At 42.3% G+C, this 22859-nt stretch overlaps 2 protein-coding genes across 2 annotated transcripts in view; both read left to right on the top strand.

Annotated features, from left to right (window-relative positions):
* Positions 1-21587, top strand: part of LOC144464337 (uncharacterized) — a 40047-nt gene extending 18460 nt beyond the window's left edge. Inside the window, exons 8-12 of the mRNA XM_078171061.1 lie at positions 883-1126; positions 4784-4854; positions 8196-8255; positions 12796-14055; positions 15554-21587. Of these exons, the coding sequence (XP_078027187.1) occupies positions 883-1126; positions 4784-4854; positions 8196-8255; positions 12796-14055; positions 15554-19143 (5225 nt within the window). The 3' untranslated portion in view covers positions 19144-21587. The remainder of the gene's footprint in view (positions 1-882; positions 1127-4783; positions 4855-8195; positions 8256-12795; positions 14056-15553) is intronic.
* LOC117252686 (uncharacterized) overlaps positions 4993-22859 on the top strand; it is a 33818-nt gene continuing 15951 nt past the window's right edge. Inside the window, exon 1 of the mRNA XM_078171037.1 lies at positions 4993-5199. The gene's annotated coding sequence lies outside the window, so the exon portion shown is untranslated. The remainder of the gene's footprint in view (positions 5200-22859) is intronic.

The following is a 22859-nucleotide window of genomic DNA, read 5'->3' as shown; positions in this document are numbered from 1 at the left end:
TGAACATGAGAACATGACGTTTGTGATGTGAGATGAAATGTTCAGATGTCATTCAGCCTCTTTTGTCTGCAACACCCAAATCACACATCACACATCAAATATGAAATATTAAACCAACATTATTATAAACTGCTTATCAGATGAGTCACACTGATGAAGACTAACGTCACAGACGATGAAGCTTTGATGTTCCTGTGCTTTGCTACATGCCAAATATGAGTGGATGCTTTACTGATTTCATTCATTTAGATCATAATTCAGACCAGTCTGTAATCACATGTTCTGTATTTGATCTTTTTCTTTCTCTCATTATAAAAGATGAATAAAGTGTCTGTGTGTAGTTCAGTGTGGACTGTTGTTGAGCTGTGTGTCTAAAACACATGAAACACATTATATGTGTAGCTACATGATGCTCCTGTAATCTGTAGCCAAGCTAATTAACAACATGTGTTCATGTAGCCTTTATTATCAGGCTCCTGCTTTATAATCTGAGCTATAATGTGTGTTTCTGTTTCATGTCATTTAAAGTTCCATAGTTATGAGAGCACACTGGAAGAGTCAGGTCAGATATTGTGTCTAAAGACCCCATGCTAACGTTAGCTCTGTCAGTTAGCTAATTCAGTGACCTAACAGTGTAACAGCTCCACCTGGCAGACAGTGTGTGTCAACAGTCACAACTCGTGTGTGTGTGTGTGTGTGTGTGTGTGTAGGAACTAGTTTGTGATGTGCAGCCTGTTTTAATGTAGTGATGTGTAAATCTCTGATGTCAGTGTTGATGAAGTTTGAACTTATGAGCCGTCACTTCCTGCCTCTGTGTCCCTCCCTTCAGCTGCATCTCTACGTCCCCAGGACCCTTCATCTCATTCTCTACCTGTCCACCAGGTGTCCTCAGACTTTCCCACCTGTCCCAGTCACCTGACTCCCACCTGCCCACCTGTTTCCACTTCCCCTCCCTGAACTGCTCACACTACATGACTCTGCTTCTGTCTCAGTGTGTTACTGGGTGTGAAGTGCACAGGGATGTGGTGTTTGTTGAAGATCCTCCTGAGTTTCTCCGACACTCCTGCGACATGAGGAATGACAGTGTTGTCTGGTTCTTGTGTCTCTTCCTCTCTGTCTGCTCTGGGTCTGTCTGAGGTTTTGGCCCAGTTGGGGTCGCTGATGTGTTTCTGTTCCTTCACCTTCCCCTCTGTCCTGGTGGGCACATTTTCAGCCCGGTGATTCAGGGTCTTGGTGACTCCCAGCTTGTGCTCCAGTGGGTGGTGAGAGTCAAACAGCAGGTGCTGGTGTGTGTGTAGGTTTTCTGGACACCCCAATGTTCAGGTTTCTGTCCTCTTCAATGTGTACTGCACAGTCTAAGAAGGGTAGACTGTCTCCTCTGGCATCGTCCCATGTGAATTGGATATTGGGGTCCACTGCATTAATGTGTTCTGTGAAGGTTTCCACTTCCTCAGTTTTGATTTTGACCCAGGTGCCATCCACATATCTGAACCAGTGGCTAGGAGCAGTTTTCCAGATGTCATGGACCCTGAGGTGAGATTGTTTTGTAAAGTGCTGTTTCCAAGCTTAAGATTTAATCTCAGCTTTTAATCAGCGTCCTTAAAGTGATCAGAAAAAAATGGAAATCTACTGATGGCAACTGGGCAACTGTGCTGCTGAAGAAGTCATATGACATGCTAGAAAGCTCCTGCAGAGACCTCGAGGTGAGAGAGGTGATATTTGATGTTTTCATGGAGAGATGTGAGAGCTCTGGGGTCAGTCAGGAAGTGGAGACTGTAAAACTCTCAGTGAGCAGAGAAGAGGAGACGCAGAGATTAGTTTCAGAGGCTGCAGCTAGTTTGCTGAACTGGATTATATTAAATGAAGTGTGTTTTATTTGGTCTGATACAAACAACACAGCACGACCACAAAGATGCATCTCCTCTGCAGGCTCTGTAACAGGCCTGTACAGGACCGCAGCACATTTCAGCCTGCTGGGTTCCTAATTTTCTGGTCACCAAGGGTACACTGATGCTCATGAAGGTAAGAGCAACATGTATCTAATAATAATAATACATTTTATTTAAAACGTGCCTCCTTCCAAAACACCCAAGGTCACCCTACAGAGCATATGATAACAGAGAGAAGGAGACACATGAAGTGGGCAGACACGTGTTGTTGCTGTGATCAAATCAGTCAAATATCTGTATTAAACGTGCTTCATATAATCTCTCAACACACACATTCACCAGCCTCCTCCCAGTGTTTTAATACTCTTTCAAATGTGTCAGAAACAGGTGGAGGTCCGAGTGCTTCTTAAATAGTTTCCCCACATCCTGACATGACCTGTGTGTGTCCAGCAGGTGGCGCTGTAACATCACACACCGAAGGAAGACGTGTGACACTTGACAGGCTGAACCAGAGCAGCTGGAATAAACAACCTAACCAGCATTTGGACTTGACTGATATAAAATAAAGGTTTTATGAATAAAGAGTGAAAAAGCAACAGCTCTGCAGCTTTTATAGCAATCTGCTTTTCTGCACACACTCTGTTCATTTTGGATGACAGGAAGATCATGTATGCAACATCACTGGGACAATATGAATCATATCTCTTGATTTAAAACCCAAGTTCACACAGGAAATATGAAATGAAACAAACATGTCCAAATGCACATCAGACGAATCAAATCGTTTGAGAAGTAAATGATCATTTCCAGATGTTTCCTTTATAAAGTCAAAATTATTTTTAGGAAATATTACTTAACCATAAACACAGGCTGTAGTTCTTCTTCACTGATTTGATCACAGGTTTTATTGTTTTTTTTACGTCACCTGATGACGAGGAGTCCCGCCTTTTTGACTTGGAACTTTCGCTTTTGTCCTGCACTGATGGCGCAGCATGTGACCTTCAGCTGGTGAGGAAAGAGCTCAAACCAGATCAGTAACAGTGAAGGAATAAATAAAGGAGGTAAGTGAGGTCTGTCTGAACTCGGGTCTGTCAAGACAAACATCCGCTCAGAGATCCTGTCAAAGTGTCTGCAAGGAAACTGCGACACTTTGTGTTTCAGTGGAGCTGAGGATTCAGAGGAAGTCGTTTCACAGATGAAACTGTAAAAAACATTTTCTCTTAAATGTGTATGTGCAGCTCAGGTTCAAGCTTTCAGCGTTTTATCTCTGGCAGATTAATATCAGAGGTGATTCCGCCATGTTTGACCGGTGTCTCTGCAGAAAGAGGAACAAGAGCCATTAAAACTCCTCCATGCTACATTCACGGACATTTAGGAAAGTGTCGATACTTTCAGGTTTCTCAAGAAGAACACTGTGGGCATGTAGGGACTGGTTCACTGGCTGACGGACTCTCTGTACGTCAGTGTCATGTTGGTGCATGTGTCTGCAGTGTTTATCAGGGTAGTGTGTTCTTTTTACATCATTGACTCCTGGCAGAGGTGTTAGACCAAAGGACCCTACCTGTGGACCCTACCTGTGGAGTCACATGTCCTTAGGGTCAAGGGTCATTGGGCAAAGTGTACCAGATAAAGGAAGAGGAAACTGCCTTGCTGAGATTTTTTTTATGAGCGACCCACAGTTAAGCAAAAATAGTCAAAAAACATGCACATCCCAAGGTCCATTTGGAGTGGGTGCTGGATACATATATATATAAAGTCATGAAAACGGAAAAAATGTACCGCACACCAAGTCTCAGCTCCCATTGAAGGCTTTTTTATTTGCGCTGTGACGTTTCGAGCACAAGGCTCTTTCTCAAACTGCTGTTAGTTTGGATAGACAGAGAGTTGGTCGCTTCAAAAGATATCCGCCCATACAACACGTGATTTAACACACCTGGTGTCAATTGGTATCAGTCAGTTTGGAAAAATACTTAGAAAAATATATAGAAAAATATTAAGAAAATACATTTGAAAAATACAGCAAGGTACACCGAGACGTACATAGAAGGCACCTACATACCAAAGTAATATAAATCCACATGCAGACAATATGATGATATGATATGATTCAGTAAGTATACACACACAGGCAGCATAAAGTATGCATATCAGCATAACAAACAACAAGGTCACAGGTATGGTCTGGTGTCACAGTCTTCGTTAAGGCCCTTAGGAGCCATGGTACCCAGAGTGTAGATCCAGAAAAGTTCTCGTTTAAGGAGCAAGGAGTTAATGCCCCCCCTCCAATGTTATGTTGGGCTTCAAAGAAATGAGCAGCCACAGGACTTGATGCAACATGATGTCTGATATTACTTCTGTGTTATGCGAGTTTTCAAAGATCTAGAAGTCTTACCAATGTATGCCAGACCACACGGGCATTTAAGCATGTAAATAACATTGGATGTGAGACAGGAAATGACTCCTTTTATGTTGTATCTTTTTCCTGTGTGAGGATGGAAAAAATGTTTAGTTTTGTGTGTGAAGTGACGTTGACAGTGGCCGCAGGGGTAATTGCCCGATGGAACATTGCTCAGAAAATGTGATGGAGAGGTGGGGGGAGGTCGGCCCTCACCAACATGTTCCGCAGGTTAGGGGGTCTTTTGTAGATCATCCGTGTTTTTTTTTAAAACAGTCTTTAAGAACAGGGTCCGTATCAATGATGTGCCAGTGTTCTTTAATCACATTTTCTATGTGTTTAGCAACAGGTGAGTATTCAACAGCACATACAACTCTAGGACTCCCAGTCTAGGTCTGGTGGTGATCAGACAATCAGATTGTGACACATTTGAAAAACGATTAGCAGCTTTATTGATCCAAGACTCTTTATAACCTCTGTTTCTGAATCTTCTCTCCAGCTCCTTGGATTGGGTGTTGAAGTCTTCATCTGAGCTACAGATTCTTCTGATTCTGTTGAAGTGGGAGGCTGGTAGGCCTCTCTTAAGAGCTGTGGGATGATATGAGTCACCATGGAGGAGAGAATTTCTGTCGGTGGGCTTGCGATATAAGTCTGTTTTAAGATTGTTATTTTCTTTGATTATCAAAATGTCCAAGAAATTCATTTGACCCACAGTTAGTAACAGTGTCAAAGTCCAACCTGAGAGCTGCTTCACCTGAGGACATATTTTAAATCATGTGTCAGACTTCACAGTTGTCACCTTGTGTTTTTACTCTGATCTGATGCTGACGGTGATGTTGACATGTTACAGGACAGACGGAGACACAGAGCCTTGTGACGTCAGCAGAGACCCTCAGTGAAGCAACACTGACACATGTAAGTATTCTCTGACTGTCCCAGTGCCATGCACTGATATTTGGCAGGGCAGGTGGTCAAGTGGAAAAAAGCGAATCCCTGCCACCATCACATAAAAAATTGTGCACACGCAAAGTGCATCCTGCAGAGAGGTTTCTGTCTGTCAGCACCAGAGGGTTTCTTGAGCTGGAGGTCTAAATACAGTACATCTGTGCACAGTAATGAGCAGGGAAATGTCTGTCTAGCTGATATATGAGGTGTCTAAATATCTATACTATATACACCCAGCAGCTGCTACACCTTCACTTTTTACATTTATCATTTCATAACAGGAAACAATAAAGCAAATAACCATCACAATCAACAAATCTTTATACAAAATTGAAAAATGCCGTTCTCTGAATATATAAAATAACAAACCAATCTGCCCTCTGAACTACAAATACCCTTTTCCATTGTCGCTCTCTGCCACATCAAGTCAGGCCATGCCGCGCCGATTTGTGTTTCCATTATCAGTTCAGATGCACTGTGCCATGTCGAGCAGCGCCAGACATGGACCTTCTCAGGAGTAGGTCCAAAACCTCGGCCGCCCACCTTCATGCAGGCAGCGGTGACATCTCGCCAACTGCAGCCAACCCCCGACGACCCCTGTTCTCCTTTCCAAACAAGCCGTGTGTGATGTGAGACTCTGTGAGTGCGTTCTCCTCTCCTCTCCTTCTTCTCATCTCTGCGTTATTGTCTCAGTTAGTCTGGCTGTCTTAAGATGTTTTAACAGTGGTTTAATTTCACAACAGAGACAAACAATACTGAGTCTCAGGGAAACAGTATCGTTACCTGGCTGTCCATGACGGCAGGTCACAGTGTATAAGAGTGAATTCAATTGAATGTTCCTCTTTTCAGTGTTGCCCTTTGTAGACAGTCCCTGTTCACTCGGCTCCCAGCAGGCTGCAGAAATAAGCCCTGTTTCCACCGAGCAGTACGGTAGCATGGTTCAGTTCGCTGCGCTTTTTTCCTGTTCCCACAAGTAAAAGTTGTGGAAGGTACCAACAGAAGCGTTCCTTAGCGTCCCCATGTTTGGTCCCCCCTCTGTTGGGGTACCTAGCACACAGATGTGGTACTAAAAGGTGGAGCTGTGAACACTGCAGTCTGATTGGTCAGTAGAGGACGGTCACTCTGCTCAGGGCTGAGTTGTGTCTGGTTTTGAGGCTCATGTAACCACTGTTCATACTGTGGAGAGTTTTATTAGTAAACTGTAACTATAAAATGAAAGGATGTTTTGCTGCGTCTTGCAGTAATTCACTGGGCCGACTGCCGGGATTTTAAAGGTGGAACATCAGCTTGTAATGATACTCAGTGCACAAGCTGACGACGTGACTCAATCAACACACTGTTGGGATTCACTGGACCACATTTGATTTGTCATGTGTTAAAATCTAAACTGGAAATGTGAAGGTTTCTCCTCTTGCCATCTGATACGGTGAGAGATGTTCTTTGCTCCTCACACCTATTTGAGAGACAATTGACAGACAGACAGACAGACAGACAGTCTCCCTGCTCTACAGTTAAATGTGTCACAATGTTACCTGTGAAATATTCAGTGTGAGCTCAGTGGCTGTTTTTGTTAAGTGTGTGTCTGGTAACTTTACCACCTCCACTGAGGATCAGCTTTTCTATGGGAAGTGTCCAGATGAGAGACTCCTGGACGGGGCTTGACCAGTCCTGTAAAATATTATTACTTTCATGGTGTGTAACACGAGGAAGCAACAGACGAGGTTAGACAGGTCACCCAGACACTTGAACATTTTATATTCTCTTTTTAGGTTCTACAATCCTGCTGTTGGTTTCCAGTTGAATCAGTCTCTGACTGACTGCCTGACATCATGGCGACTGCAGCACCTGGTGAGTTCAGTCACACTTTATTATTCTGGATAACACACTGTCTGCTCTCATCATCTGCGTCACAACAGCATCCTCTTCCTTCTTCCTGCATGAACAGTCATTGGGTTTCTACAGCGTCATGTCCACTTCTGCTGATAAATGTTGTTGTGGATGTATTATTATAACTGTTGTACCTACAGTAGCATTCCTGTGGACTTATCCAGTGTTTACTGGGACATGGCTTCTTTGTATTATCAGAACATTGTTCTGAAATGTGTCTTACTGTATGTTCCAAGGCAAAAACATCATTTCATCAAACATCTGTAACTACAGTTCCCATCACCCTCTTTAAATGGGCACTTTGTGTGCAAACATGAATCAAGGCCTCGTTGACTAAACCTGACATTGTGCAAAAGATTGTATATTTTTTATTTTGCTGTATGTGTCATATTTCCAAACTCAGCAGTGTTAACATCAGAATAAAGTATTGTGTTCCTTGGTCCAGGGTAACAAGAAGACACTAGCAGTTTTATACTTTCTGGATTAGACTCAAGCTGACACCTTGTATAATCAGTTTTTAGTCATGCCCTGAGGTGTCTGCATTCTGGGATTAAATATTCAGATGTTTCTCAGAGATGTGCCACGCTGTTGTTGAGTCTGCTCCAGAAGAACATGGCAGAAACCTTTTTACCAGTTTAAAATAAACACGCTCGACCTGTTCATATGAGTCAGCTGTGAGTTTGTCAGTGAGACTCCAGTCTGCAGTCCAGTTAATCTCATGGTCTCAAACTACAACAGATTTACATGATACTTTAATATTTGCACTACACTTTTATGGCTTGTGCTACAAAACTTTAAACTTCTGTAGCACCACTGTTTTATGCAAAAAAAAATTCACCGTACAGCCCTGTACAATCATTTCCATAACATGCTTAAAAATTACCAATGTGTATGGGAACCAATAACCTGGCCAAAGATTTGAAAATTCTTTACAAATTACTAGCAAATGTAAGGAGCCCAAAAGATGGTATTCAGGATGGCATTAATAAGAACCAACATAAATCAACAGCAGCGTGTCCTTAATTGAAGGTTGTGAATGAATTCACATGTGAGTGAATCATTGTTGTGTGTTTTTACAGAAACAGATGATCTGCAACCTGTGAAGCGGAGCAGCAGCTATGAACGGCTGCCACCGACCAGTGAGTTAAACTGAACTGACTCAGAATTATTCTTCTGTATATTAAAGCAACTCTTACCTTTCTTGCATTTCACACAGCACTTGAAAAAAATTAATAAAATAAGAGAAAAATTTGAACATCCACAACTCCGCCTCCCACCAAAGGCCTACTCTCCCCTCCTCCATTATGTCCTCATTACGTCTATGATAGACGTAGGTGTTGGCAAGGCAACATTAGATACACCGAGGAGGAGAGCGAGTGTAACACACCAAGAGAAGAAGAAATATGCTAAACTAGGTCTGGTTACTACAACGTTAACGTTACAGCCAAGACAGTCAAACGCAACCCCAGAGTTTTTAAACTCAACCGGGGTCAGTGATGACTGATGAGTTTTATAATATAACATAAACGCTAATGTTAGATAGTACTGGTGACTGGCAACAAACAAGGAAGATAATACAGAGGTTCAGGGAACCATATGAGAATGGTATAATTATGTAAGCGGTAATGTATAGTGAGCCGGTGACAGTTGAAAAATAACTCCCGACAGGTTCCATTTCTTTGAAGGGAGTTATTTTTCAAATGTCACCGGCTCACTATATATTATTCCGCTAAGAACATGGCTTACTACTAAAACATTCAGTGATGTGACACAAAATAATAATTAAAGCATGTTTTATTGATTCAAAATTCGCAAAAAGGAATGTGTCTGTACTCTGTATCCATGGCAACGGGAGCCTAATGATAATTAATATTGAATTGGACGTGAGAGAGGGAGAATGGTAGCTCTTTTAGGACGTTGATGTTGATTGTTTTTTCTTCCTCTCCTTCCACTGCACCATTTGCTGTACCTGAAAACACAATTGACTATGGCTAAGCCACGCCCCCTTCCACCACTGACAAACTATCAACATTCAGTGAGCGGCGCTATGGCAGGTGTCACAGTACACGGCATTTCACAGGAGGCAATTGATGATTTTTGGAGACATAACGATCAGATGTCATTGAGAAGTAACCAAAAGGGCCTAAACTACGCATTGGAGGGATATATTCATCATTTTATTGTTGAGAAGGTCGATGAAAAGCTTAAATTACAAGCCAAAATTTACAGGTCACAGTGTACGCTTGTGAACCGCATCTGGTTGCCGTCACCATCAAAGACAACAAGTTAAAGTTCCACTGAAGTTAAGGTTTTTGGCTCAGAATATGAGAAAAGGATAACGGCCTTTTTACCATCTTTACCAAGAGTGTCTCTCCGTTAGTTTGGTGCTACAGTATTTACACTGAATCATTCAGCATAACGTTTGCCAACCTTTGTTATCTCTGCCATTACAGATAAGTTAATGAAGCTAAGCTCCAGAAGTTAACGTTAGCTTAACTAGAGCCCTTTGGACAACAGCTAACAATGATGTACGATCACCAAAGTACAAAACTAGAACAAAATAGGCTAATGAACTCCCAGCAAACAAGGTGACATGATGAACAACGCAGCTAGGAGCTAACGTTAGGCTAACTTTAGCTAACGTTAGCTAGAGATGTTAAAGATAACTTTATATTTCTTTCCAGCAAAGTGACAATATGTTGCCTCAAACACAATGTTGACTTACCTTAGAACAGATGTAGACATCATTGTTAATCTTATTCACGTTGAGTTGATGTTGTGGTCTAACGTTACCACACAACTTTATCCAAAGGAGACACTTTTCTCGCTTGAGATGTGGTTTAAAGTGTAAAAAATACACCTGGTCGCCCAGCCTCTCAGGATACCTTGTGTCAGAGTTGCATGTACCCCATGCACACCGTTTGACCATTTTTAAACTTCAAATCTCAGAAAAAGCTCATAAAACTGAACAAAACTGACTTTCTGTAATGCATTTCAATGGACGTCCAGGCAGAGAATGTCCCAGTGTATGGGAATGGCTATACGCACTGTGATTGGCTCATCACGTTTGAGGGTAGGACTTAGCCATAGGTCAATTGTTACAAGTGTTACAACTGGCATCAATATTATTAAATTGCTGGCAGAGTGTATTGACAGAGGAGAGGCATTCACCAGACAAACTGCTGCCGTTTTCTGGAGCGGAGGAGAGGATTTTACTCCACTTCTCCCTAGTCTCACTCACCAGACCTTTCTCAAGAAAAGAAAGGTCTTTCTTTTCTCTCTTTGGTTTATTTCTTTCAACCAATCACAGTCGTTCTGGGCGGTGCCACAGCAATGGTGCGCTTGCAAAAATATTACCGGGGGGAAACAGGTTTTGGTGTAACACGCCCACAAAAATATCGCCTACAGGACGCGAACCATGACAGAAAAATGGCTACATCCCCGCAAGATCAAACACCGCAAAAGTTAGTAAAGGACGTTTGTCGACTATGAGGACCGGAGGTGGTAGGGCGGGACTTCAGCAGGTGGCTCGTTCCACCCAATGAGAGGCTGATCTATGCAGCGAACTTCCACCCACTCAGACTGCTTCTCCCGGTCGGAGATGCTGGGTGCCCAGTAGCTGCGAAGGCTGCCCTCACATTTATGGCCAGTGACCAACATGATATCCCTGCTCTCCAGGATAGCTTGGGAGAGCAACTGCACAGCCGTGGCCCTCAGGCCGTGGTTAGCGTATCTTCGAGAGAGAGAGCCCGGCGGCCTCGCTGATCCTGGGCAGCATTTGCCCGAGTAAGTTGTGGCCCATGGGCTCCCAAGAGTACCACACAGCCTCTCTGTTGAGAACATCTTGATCTTTTTAAGCGGGTGCAGGTAAAATGATTTAGCATCAGGGGGGCAAAGTGATAAATATTTTTTAATAAATTTGACGGGACAATTTGGGTTTGTGGCTCTCCGAATATGCATCCTCTGTAAATTTGTTTGCATGGATCTCTGGGATCTTTGTGATTTTTCGTTTTGGGGTTGTGGGAAAGGGTAAAATACTCCACTCCATTTTCATCCGTCTTCAGCTTAAATGCATCCCTCGTCAGGTCACGGTTCCCCTCTCTGCCACGTCTGGCTAGATGGAGCTGGACCTCAAACCACACTATCTTTACCACCATGCTGGCTGTGGTTGGTGACAGTGCTGCCGATGACCTGATGAGCAGTAAGTCTGAGGCTGAGAGGGGGGGATGGTGCCCGCTCACATCTTGCCCGTTTTTGCGCAGGGTTTTGATCACTGATTTGAACACCCCGTTGCTGGATGTGAAAGAGGGACTTTTTAAGATGTCGAATTTGGAGAAGTGACAGGATATCCAAGATCTGAGAGAGACATAGCTGGTGACAGAATTTTGTAATGATGGATAAAAGGACCTCAGTACCTGATTTAGGTGCTTGGCATCATAGATTTCAAGATCAGTTTCAATTTTTTTCTCCTCTAACCAGTCTTTTAGCACGTTGATGGCCCATGCTGTGTTCTTCTTTGTGTTTTTCGTGTCTGTCCGCTTCAATCTGGTCAATCTCAGAGTCTTCTAGTTGTTTGTGCCGGTTTGCTCCTGACAGCCCTGCGATTTTCTCTTCCTTTCTTTTTCTTTTTTGCTGGGGACATGTCATTGTTTAGCCAAACATCAAGCGTTTTGTCCTCTCTAAAAACGTTAAAAGTGATGCCCTGAAAATGCTGCATTTTGCCACTCCGATCATATTTGGTCTGTGTGGACTAACATTAACTGATTTTGACGCTCCTCAGTCGAAGGCCGTTGCTATGGCATCCCTAGCAACAGAGCAGCAGAGCAGCGGTGATACCTCAAGAAATGAACACCGCAGACTTTTGTTGATTGACCAGTCAGAATCAAGTATTTAAAGGGATAGTGCACCCAAAAATGAAAATTCAGCCATTATCTACTCACCCATATGCCGATGGAGGCTCAGGTGAAGTTTTAGAGTCCTCACATCACTTGCGGAGATCAGCAGGGGGAGCGGCTAGCACACCTAGTGGCAGACTGCGCCCCAGACTAACGTCCAAGAACACAAAATTGAATCCACAGAGTATCTCCATACTGCTCATCCATAGTGATCCAAGTGTCCTGAAGCCCCGACATAAAAAGTTGTTTGGAAAAACGTCATATGAACTCTGTTTGTAGCCTCACTGTAGCCTGTAGCTCTGACTGCCTCTGTGTGCTCCGCGCTCACGTGTGTGCGCTCAGGGTGATCATTTCATTTACATTTTGAATTCATACATTAATTCATTTACATTTTAGTGTGCCATCAGCTTATTAATAGTATTTTAACCTAAACAAAAAAAGAGTGTAAAAATTCCAGAAAGGTAAGTTTTGCTTTAATATCTCACTACAGTGTTTATATGTGGTGGGTTTGAACACATTTTATTTGAATATTTTCAAACTAACTGGTGAATTGAAGTGTCAAGACAACAGCCAACAGTGTCCAGTGTTTCCCCTGTATGTATTCAGCAGCAGTGCTGCTGTAAAAAAGAATCAATCACTATCTCTACCTGGAAATGTTGCATTCACTTAAGTCCATCTTAAAAATCTGTGACTTCCTCATTGGTTAAAAACCCAATGGTATTGTGTTCATTTTTTACAAAGTCAGTACTGAGTAGATTTTTCTAATTCAGTGTTTGTTTTCCAGTGTGTGAGCTGAGGGTTGTTCTGCTGGGGAACAGCTGGTCTCAGAGGAGTTCAGTGGGGAACTTCATACTGGGAGAGACTAAGTTCAACACTGAGGAAGAACCAGACTGCTGTCTGACAGAAAGAGGACAGATAAAGGACAAAGAAATAGTTCTGATCAACACTCCAGATCTGCTGCATCTCAACATCTCTGAAGACAAACTGTCAGAACATGTAGAAAAGTGTGTGAGACTCTCTGATCCTGGACCTCATGTGTTCCTGCTGGTTCTACAGCCTGAAGACTTCACTGAGGAACACAAACTGAGACTCTGCAGAGTCCTGAAACTCTTCAGTGATCAATCATTTGATCATTCATTGATACTGATATCAACACCCAGAGAGGAGAGCTCAGGTTTCAAAGATGAACCAGACCAGCCCTTAAAAGACATGATCAGTATGTGTAGATACAGATACCTGAAGCAGAAGAACCTTGAACGTCCAGAGCTGTTAACACGATTGGGTCAAACTGCAAAGGAGAACAATGGAGAGCATGTGAGCTGTGATGTGTTTGAGGACAAGGATGCAGGTCTGATAATGACACCAAAGTCTGAACCCATCAGAGCAGCATTAAACCTGGTCCTGTGTGGGAGGAGAGGAGCAGGGAAGACTTCAGCAGCCAAGGCCATTTTAGGTCAGACAGAGCTTCATTCAGTCTCCAGCTCATCAGAGTGTGTTAAACATCAGGGAGAGGTGTGTGGACGTTGGGTTTCCCTGGTGGAGCTGCCTGCCTTGTATGGAAAACCTCAGGAGGCAGTGATGGAGGAATCATTCAGGTGTATCTCCCTCTGTGATCCTGAGGGCGCCCATGCCTTCATCCTGGTCCTACCTGTGGGTCCCCTCACTGATGAAGACAAGGGAGAGTTAGAGACCATCAGGAACACATTCAGCTCTGGAGTCAATGACTTCACCTTGATCCTGTTCACTGTGTACTCAGATCCTACAGCTCCAGCTGTTGTTAACTTTCTAAAGGAGAACAGAGACATCCAGGAGCTCTGTCAGAGCTGTGGAGGAAGATATGTTGTTCTCAACATCAAGGACCAGCAGCAGATCCCAGAGCTGTTGGATGCTGTGGGAAAGATGAGAGCCTACGAGGATAAACCACACTGTTATACAACAGGGATCTTTGCACATGGCAAGATGGATACAATCCTCCAACAACAGAAACACATCACCACATTGCAAGCTGAGCTGAATGAACTGAAGACAAAGAGCACAGTCACTTGTAAGTAATTTAATAGAAAAAGAATGTTTTCATTCTTAACTATCATTCCTATAGTAAAGCGTACACAAATTAGCCACCGCTTTGTGTGTTTCCTCCTCCATCACTACAGTGTCAAGTCTTACTATCTGCTGCTAACAGTGACAGCAGCAAATGTTGCCAATTTTCTCAATTACCTCAACTAACTGATGCCAAACTTTGGCATGAAATGTAGACATTTTGATTGCCTGCCAAATAACAGTTAATTTTTCAGTGGTTAAAAAAATAAAATAACTCAGACTGAACACATTATTTTGGTGGAACATTTGCATATGGGGAGGCGAGCTCTTTCATTAAAATGGCTCCACGAAATAAAACAACACAATAATTAGTAATAGACAGATGTCAACTGTTTGATTGAACTTTTAGTGATAAAAAGACAATCATAATTTAATAGTCAGTGCCCCAGAGGTGAAGCCTGACTCAAGCAAGCAAAGTGATCAGAGTTGTTTTAGATTTCCAAACAAATCTCAGGACACAAACAGCAAACTTGTGCTAATACAATAAATGCCTCACTTTACACTGTAATTCTGCCATTTTCTCTCTTCTCCAAAGTAGAAAACCTCCCTCTTCATACCATGAATAGATATCTGTTTCTGGCTGGCAGTGATCAGCAACAGCTAATGTAGCTAGCACGCTAGTGCTAGTGAGCCTTTATTTTCCCAGGGTAAATCAATCAATCATGCAGATGGGAACCAATCTAATAAAAACAAAAAACACGTTTTCTTGTGGTGTCCCTTCTAAAATGAGCAGAGGTGAAAGTTACTATATTCTGTTCTGATCAAGGAGTTGGTGATAAGCAGACAATGTTAGCTAGCTAGCAGGCTAACTGGTTGAAAAGTTGTTTACCTCCATATTAAATTATAATATATAGGGAGGAGTCCACAATAATTAACCACAGAGAATAAGACACATCCAGGTGTTTTTACAGTTTCATTTGACAATGAATTATTCATACCATAAATAATTCAGTTCATGTTGGCCAAACACACTTATGTATTGATCGTCCAGCAGTGATTATAGCCTAAATAATAAGATTTTACTTAACTGAAGACGCAGTTCCCTCAATACTTGCATTTACTTACAGACAAGTCTTGCTCTCTCCCATATGGTGGCACCATTGACATACGATCCAGCGGTCATTAAAGCATCTATGTTTCTATATCCATAGGTGGAGGCATGAGTTTCTGTCGACAGTTTGAGGATCCAATGGAGTTATTATGATTACCTGCAACCTCTTTTAATTATTTTTACAGGTTAAATATTTGTAAAACCCAGACAGATGTAAAGGGTGACCAATAGCACTGATTTATGTAAAAATACAGATAAAGATATGAGGTTTCTGCCCTGTGTTCAAGATTCATCAGAAATATTTTTATCATTTTAACATTTGACATTAGAAAAATAAAAGAAAATACTTGAAAATGTCTCTAAAGTAACTCCAGGTCTTCTTATTTCACAGGTGATGATGAGGAGCAGAGCCCAGAGTGTCTCAGGATTGTGCTGATAGGGAAGACTGGCTGTGGGAAGAGTTCTTCAGGAAACACCATCCTAGGAAGAGATGAGTTTGAAGCCGAATCAAGCCAAACATCAGTCACCAAACACTGTCAGAAAGCAGTGGGTGAGGTGGACGGTCGTCCTGTTGCTGTGGTCGACACTCCTGGTCTGTTTGACAATAGTTTAACTCATGAGGAAGTCACTGAAGAGATGGTGAAATGCATCAGTCTTCTGGCTCCAGGACCACATGTCTTCCTGTTGGTGTTACAAATCGGCAGATTAACATCAGAGGAGAAGGAGACATTAAAACTCATCAAGGAAGGCTTTGGGAAGAATGCTGAACAGTTCACCATCATTCTTTTAACTGGAGGAGATAAACTGGAAAATGAGGAGATGTCTATTGAAGAATACATTGAAAAATATTGTGATGACTCCTTTAAGAAGCTGATTGCTGACTGTGGAGGAAGATACCATGTGTTCAATAACTATGATAAACACAACCACAAACAAGTCAGTGAGTTGATAATCAAGATTGACACCATGGTGAAGACAAGTGGAGGCAGCTGCTACACTAATGAGATGCTGCAAGAGGCCGAGGAAGCTATAAAGAAAGAAGTGCAGAGGATCCTGAAGGAGAAGGAAGAAGAGATGGAGAGAGAGAGGGAGGAGCTGAGAAGAAAACATGAGGAAGAGATGCAAGAGATGAAAATAAGAATGGAAGAGCAGAGAGCAGAAACTGAAAAGGAGAGAAAACTGAGAGAAAAACAACTTAAAGAAAAGGAGGAGAAGATCTACAAGGAACGTGAGGAGAGAGAGAAAGAACAGGAAATGAGAGAAGAAGAAGACAGGAAGAGAAGACGACAGGAAGAAATTCAACGACAGGAGATGGAACAAAAATTTGAAGCTTTGGAGCAACAAATAAGATCAGAGTCAGAATCAAAGGAAACTGTTGACAGAAAGCTGGAGGAGAGCAGAGAGGTGATGAGGAAAGAACGAGAGAATCGGGAGAAGGAAAGAAAAGAATGGTGGGAGAAACGAAAACAAGAAGATGAACAGAGACAAAAGGAGGAGCAAGCAAGACGAAAAAAGCTTCAAGAAGAATATGAACAGGAGAAAGAAAAATATGAAAACAAAACAAAAGCTGATAAAATGAGAAGGGAGCAGGAGGAGAAGAAGTGGAAAGAGTTGGAGGAAAACTATAAGACAAAACTGGAGGAAATTAAGAAAAAGTACAAGGAGGAGGCCAGAAATAAAGCTGAAGAGTTCAATGAATTCAGAGAGACAAAAAAGAAGGACCTTCAGGAAAAGGAGGAGAAGATCAACAAGGAACTTGAGGAGAGAGAGAAAGAACAGGAAATGAGAGAAGAAGAAGACAGGAAGAGAAAAGAAGAGGAAGAAATTCAACGACAGGAGTGGAAACAAAAATTTGAAGCTTTGGAGCAACAATTAAAGTTAGAGTTAGAATCAAAGGACAGAAGGCTGGAGGAGAGCAGAGAAGAGATGAGGAAAGAACGAGAGAACTGGGAGAGAAAACAAAAAGAATGGTGGGAGAAACGATATGACGAAGATGAACAGAGACAAAAGGAGGAACAAACAAGACTGAAAAAGCTTCAAGAAGAATACGATCAGGAGAGAGAGAGATATGAAAAGAAGAGAAAAGAAGAGGAGCGACTCAGAAGACAACAAGAGGAAAAAGAGAGAAAAGAAACTGAAGAACAACAGAGAGCAGAAATTGAAAAAGAGAGAAAACTGAGAGAAAAACTACTTCAAGAAAAGGAGGAGAGGATCAACAAGGAACGTGAGGAGAGAAAGAAAGAACAGGAAATGAGAGAAGAAGAAGACAGGAAGAGAAAACGACAGGAGGAAATTCAACGACAGGAGTGGGAACAAAAAGTTGAAGCTTTGGAGCAAAAATTAAAGTTAGAGTTAGAATCAAAGGACAGAAAGCTGGAGGAGAGCAGAGAGGTGATGAGGAAAGAACGAGAGAACTGGGAGAGAAAACAAAAAGAATGGTGGGAGAAACGATATGAAGAAGATGAACAGAGACGACAGGAAGAACAAACAAGACTGAAAAAGCTTCGAGAAGAATACGATCAGGAGAGAGAGAGATATGAAAAGAAGAGAAAAGAAGAGGAGCGACTCAGAAGAGAACAAGAGGAAAAAGAGAGAAAAGAAGTCGAGGACGAACAAAGTGCAAAAATTGAAAAGGAGAGAAAACTGAGAGAAAAACTACTTCAGGAAAAGGAGGAGAGGATCAACAAGGAACGTGAGGAAAGAAAGAAAGAACAGGAAATGAGAGAAGAAGAAGACAGGAAGAGAAAACGACAGGAAGAAATTCAGCGACAGGAGATGGAACAAAAATTTGAAGCTTTGGAGCAAAAATTAAAGTTAGAGTTAGAATTAAAGGAAACTATTGTCAGAAGGCTGGAGGAGAGCAGAGAGGTGATGAGGAAAGAACGAGAGAACTGGGAGAGAAAACAAAAAGAATGGTGGGAGAAACGATATGAAGAAGATGAACAGAGACGACAGGAAGAACAAACAAGACTGAAAAAGCTTCAAGAAGAATACAATCAGGAGAGAGAGAGATATGAAAAGAAGAGAAAAGAAGAGGAGCGACTCAGAAGAGAACAAGAGGAAAAAGAGAGAAAAGAAACTGAAGAACAACAGAGAGCAGAAATTGAAAAAGAGAGAAAACTGAGAGAAAAACTACTTCAGGAAAAGGAGGAGAGGATCAACAAGGAACGTGAGGAGAGAAAGAAAGAACAGGAAATGAGAGAAGAAGAAGACAGGAAGAGAAAACGACAGGAAGAAATTCAACGACAGGAGATGGAACAAAAAGTTGAAGCTTTGGAGCAAAAATTAAAGTTCGAGTCAGAATCAAAGGAAACTATTGTCAGAAAACTGGAGGAGAGCAGAGAAGAGATGAGGAAAGAACGAGAGAACTGGGAGAAAGAAAGAAAAGAATGGTGGGAGAAACGATATGAAGAAGATGAACAGAGACGACAGGAAGAACAAACAAGACTGAAAAAGCTTCAAGAAGAATACGATCAGGAGAGAGAGAGATATGAAAAGGAGAGAAAAGAAGAGGAGCGACTCAGAAGAGAACAAGAGGAAAAAGACATGGAAGAGAACTATAAGAAGAAAATGGAGAATCTGATGAAGAGACATGAAGAGGAGGCCAGAGAGAAAGCTGAAGAGTTCAGTGAATTCAAAGAGAAATACAAGAAGGAATGTGCAGCTCTAAAGCAGGAGCATGAGAGACAACTGAAAGACAAAGAGCAGCAGTATGAACTCTTAAAGGCTCGTTCAGACAGCAGTGAAGAACAACTGAAGAAAAAGCAGGAAGACATTTCGGACTTAGTGAAATGTGTGACCAGAAGGAGAGAAAATGTGGGAATAATCACTGACTTACAGAAAAAACAGGAACAAGAATTGAAACAGGTGAGAAATGAGGAGGAGAAGAAGGATCTGCAGAAAACACATGACAGAGAGATGAGTGACCTGATACAGACACTTCTGACACAAGAGGACACATCATGGTGTCACATTTTATGAGGACTTGTCTCATGTAAATGTGACAGCAGAGCAGGTTCAGATGATTTTATTCTGCTGTTATTTGGTTTCAATATCTGGAACTTTAAAGAAGCAGAGACGTCACTGTGATGTTTGTCATGGCAACACAAAATGGTTTTCAGTGGCTGCCAGGTGTCTCAGCAGCGTCATACTCCACTGGTGGGGGCGGGACTAAAATGCGTCCTCACTGGAGACAATATTAAAGGATAGTTCTCTCACAAATGACAGTTCACTCAATATCTCCTCCCCTCTGTGCTGATGTGAGGATGGGTGAAGATCTCCAGTTCACAAAACACTCCTGGAGTTTCAGCAGAAAACAGCGTTGCAGCCAAATCCAGTGTAACTGAAGTGAACGGTGACCAGTTTTAAATGTAAAAAAACAAAACAAAATGTCTCATGTGATGTAATCCAAGTGTCCGAAAGCTGCGACATTCAAATTTGACTTGAAAGAGACCATTTTCACCATGTTTTTAGCCTAAATGTCAACTGTTGGTGAGCACACGCCTGAAGCGCGTACACAAACACGAGGAAGACGATAATCCTCTGGTGAAAAATGTTCACTACACACCAGGGCTGATCTGAGTGATTCAACAGAGGAGTAGAGATCCAGACAAAGAGCCGTTAGCCACAGCCATAGTCTGTATGGCTCATGTAGCGGTAGTCTGTGGTAATGTACCGTTCTTACACGCTGCTCTTGGATGAAGCATCCAGACAAAGAACATACTGGAACCATCAGTTTCAATATTTGTGCCAATAATAGAAGCTAAAACAGCTTCTTGTCATCTGAAATGTTATTTTAGATCCGACACGTGTTGCTTCCTGAAAACCAGGCAGATCTCTCTCTGTTGTGTGAGTGGCTTCCAGGTAGCATGGAAACACAGGTGTGCAGGTATCGCCAGATCTCATGTCATGACGTCGCTTGTGTTCGTGCTTTAGGCGTGTGCTCACGAACATGCACGCGGCTCCAGTCTGAGAGGCTACAGTTGATATTTAGGCTAAAGACATGGTGTCAATGGCATCTTTTGGGGTTGAACTTTGAACGTCGCGGCCTGCTGACACTTGGATTGTGTGTGTTCTTCTTTTTTACATTTAAAACTGGTCACCGTTCACTTCAGTTACACTGGATTTGGCTGCAATGCTGTTTTCTGCTGAAACTCAAGGAGCGTTTTGTGAACTGGAGATCTTCACCCATCCTCACATCAGCACAGAGGGGAGGAGATATTGAGTGAACTGTGGCTTTAAAGTGCAGGTAACTATAGCAACAGTACTGACAGCTCAGTTTTCTGACTGGTGAAACTAAAGCCTGGTGCAGAATACAAGACTTTGTAAGAGACAGAGTTGTTGTGCAGCTTTTGTCCCAGGCTGTGAACATGTTGACGTGGAGGTGCACTGATGACACAGCTGATCTTAGATGAGGTGTAACTGATTACAACGTTCACGAGCGAAGTGTACGATGATGATATTCAATGAAAAACGGTTCAGTATAGCCGCCTGTAGATGCTCTAACGTTAGACATGATCAACTTGTCTTTGGTTAGCAACTCGCTGTCTGATAATCCAGGTTGGTTCAGGTGGGTAAAGAGTTGTTTGACCTGAGTGATGTGTTGAGAGTTGCAGGGTTAATCTATGAACTGCTTTGGCTGACTGTTACCTTCAAAAACATGACTTAAAAAAAAAACCCAAACAAACATTCCCTAAAAAACAGGCCTTTAGAAAAATCACATCAACGGTGCTGCCAAATTATTGACATCAATAAATGTTCCTTCGTGCAAAGAGATCAATACAGATACATCAGTGATCAGATGAAATGCAGTCAGATTATCCCTGCTGATATATCCCAGGTCTAGATTCTTCTGTATCTTTGACTTGAACTCTTTAAATGAACAAAATGTCTGTTCAGTGACAAAGCAAGCTTTAAAACCTCAGTAACTCTCTGACTCTGTACAATAACATGTTTAAAACTTGTGGTGTTTCACTGTGTTTTCTGTAAAGTTTGTTAAAATAAGGATCATATTTTATATGTTTTTACTATGTAACCTTAAATATGTTGAGTATTGTCACAACTTATCTGTGTCATTACAAACAAATGAACATGAGAACATGACGTTTGTGATGTGAGATGAAATGTTCAGATGTCATTCAGCCTCTTTTGTCTGCAACACCCAAATCACACATCACACATCAAATATGAAATATTAAACCAACATTATTATAAACTGCTTATCAGATGAGTCACACTGATGAAGACTAACGTCACAGACGATGAAGCTTTGATGTTCCTGTGCTTTGCTACATGCCAAATATGAGTGGATGCTTTACTGATTTCATTCATTTAGATCATAATTCAGACCAGTCTGTAATCACATGTTCTGTATTTGATCTTTTTCTTTCTCTCATTATAAAAGATGAATAAAGTGTCTGTGTGTAGTTCAGTGTGGACTGTTGTTGAGCTGTGTGTCTAAAACACATGAAACACATTATATGTGTAGCTACATGATGCTCCTGTAATCTGTAGCCAAGCTAATAAACAACATGTGTTCATGTAGCCTTTATTATCAGGCTCCTGCTTTATAATCTGAGCTATAATGTGTGTTTCTGTTTCATGTCATTTAAAGTTCCATAGTTATGAGAGCACACTGGAAGAGTCAGGTCAGATATTGTGTCTAAAGACCCCATGCTAACGTTAGCTCTGTCAGTTAGCTAATTCAGTGACCTAACAGTGTAACAGCTCCACCTGGCAGACAGTGTGTGTCAACAGTCACAACTCGTGTGTGTGTGTGTGTGTGTGTGTGTGTGTAGGAACTAGTTTGTGATGTGCAGCCTGTTTTAATGTAGTGATGTGTAAATCTCTGATGTCAGTGTTGATGAAGTTTGAACTTATGAGCCGTCACTTCCTGCCTCTGTGTCCCTCCCTTCAGCTGCATCTCTACGTCCCCAGGACCCTTCATCTCATTCTCTACCTGTCCACCAGGTGTCCTCAGACTTTCCCACCTGTCCCAGTCACCTGACTCCCACCTGCCCACCTGTTTCCACTTCCCCTCCCTGAACTGCTCACACTACATGACTCTGCTTCTGTCTCAGTGTGTTACTGGGTGTGAAGTGCACAGGGATGTGGTGTTTGTTGAAGATCCTCCTGAGTTTCTCCGACACTCCTGCGACATGAGGAATGACAGTGTTGTCTGGTTCTTGTGTCTCTTCCTCTCTGTCTGCTCTGGGTCTGTCTGAGGTTTTGGCCCAGTTGGGGTCGCTGATGTGTTTCTGTTCCTTCACCTTCCCCTCTGTCCTGGTGGGCACGTTTTCAGCCCGGTGATTCAGGGTCTTGGTGACTCCCAGCTTGTGCTCCAGTGGGTGGTGAGAGTCAAACAGCAGGTGCTGGTGTGTGTGTAGGTTTTCTGGACACCCCAATGTTCAGGTTTCTGTCCTCTTCAATGTGTACTGCACAGTCTAAGAAGGGTAGACTGTCTCCTCTGGCATCGTCCCATGTGAATTGGATATTGGGGTCCACTGCATTAATGTGTTCTGTGAAGGTTTCCACTTCCTCAGTTTTGATTTTGACCCAGGTGCCATCCACATATCTGAACCAGTGGCTAGGAGCAGTTTTCCAGATGTCATGGACCCTGAGGTGAGATTGTTTTGTAAAGTGCTGTTTCCAAGCTTAAGATTTAATCTCAGCTTTTAATCAGCGTCCTTAAAGTGATC

The sequence above is a fragment of the Epinephelus lanceolatus genome, chromosome 9 (genome assembly GCF_041903045.1).
Source record: "Epinephelus lanceolatus isolate andai-2023 chromosome 9, ASM4190304v1, whole genome shotgun sequence".
NCBI lineage: Eukaryota > Metazoa > Chordata > Actinopteri > Perciformes > Serranidae > Epinephelus > Epinephelus lanceolatus.
The sequence above is the reverse complement of the archived record's forward strand: the minus strand, read 5'-3'. Positions and strand labels throughout refer to the sequence as shown.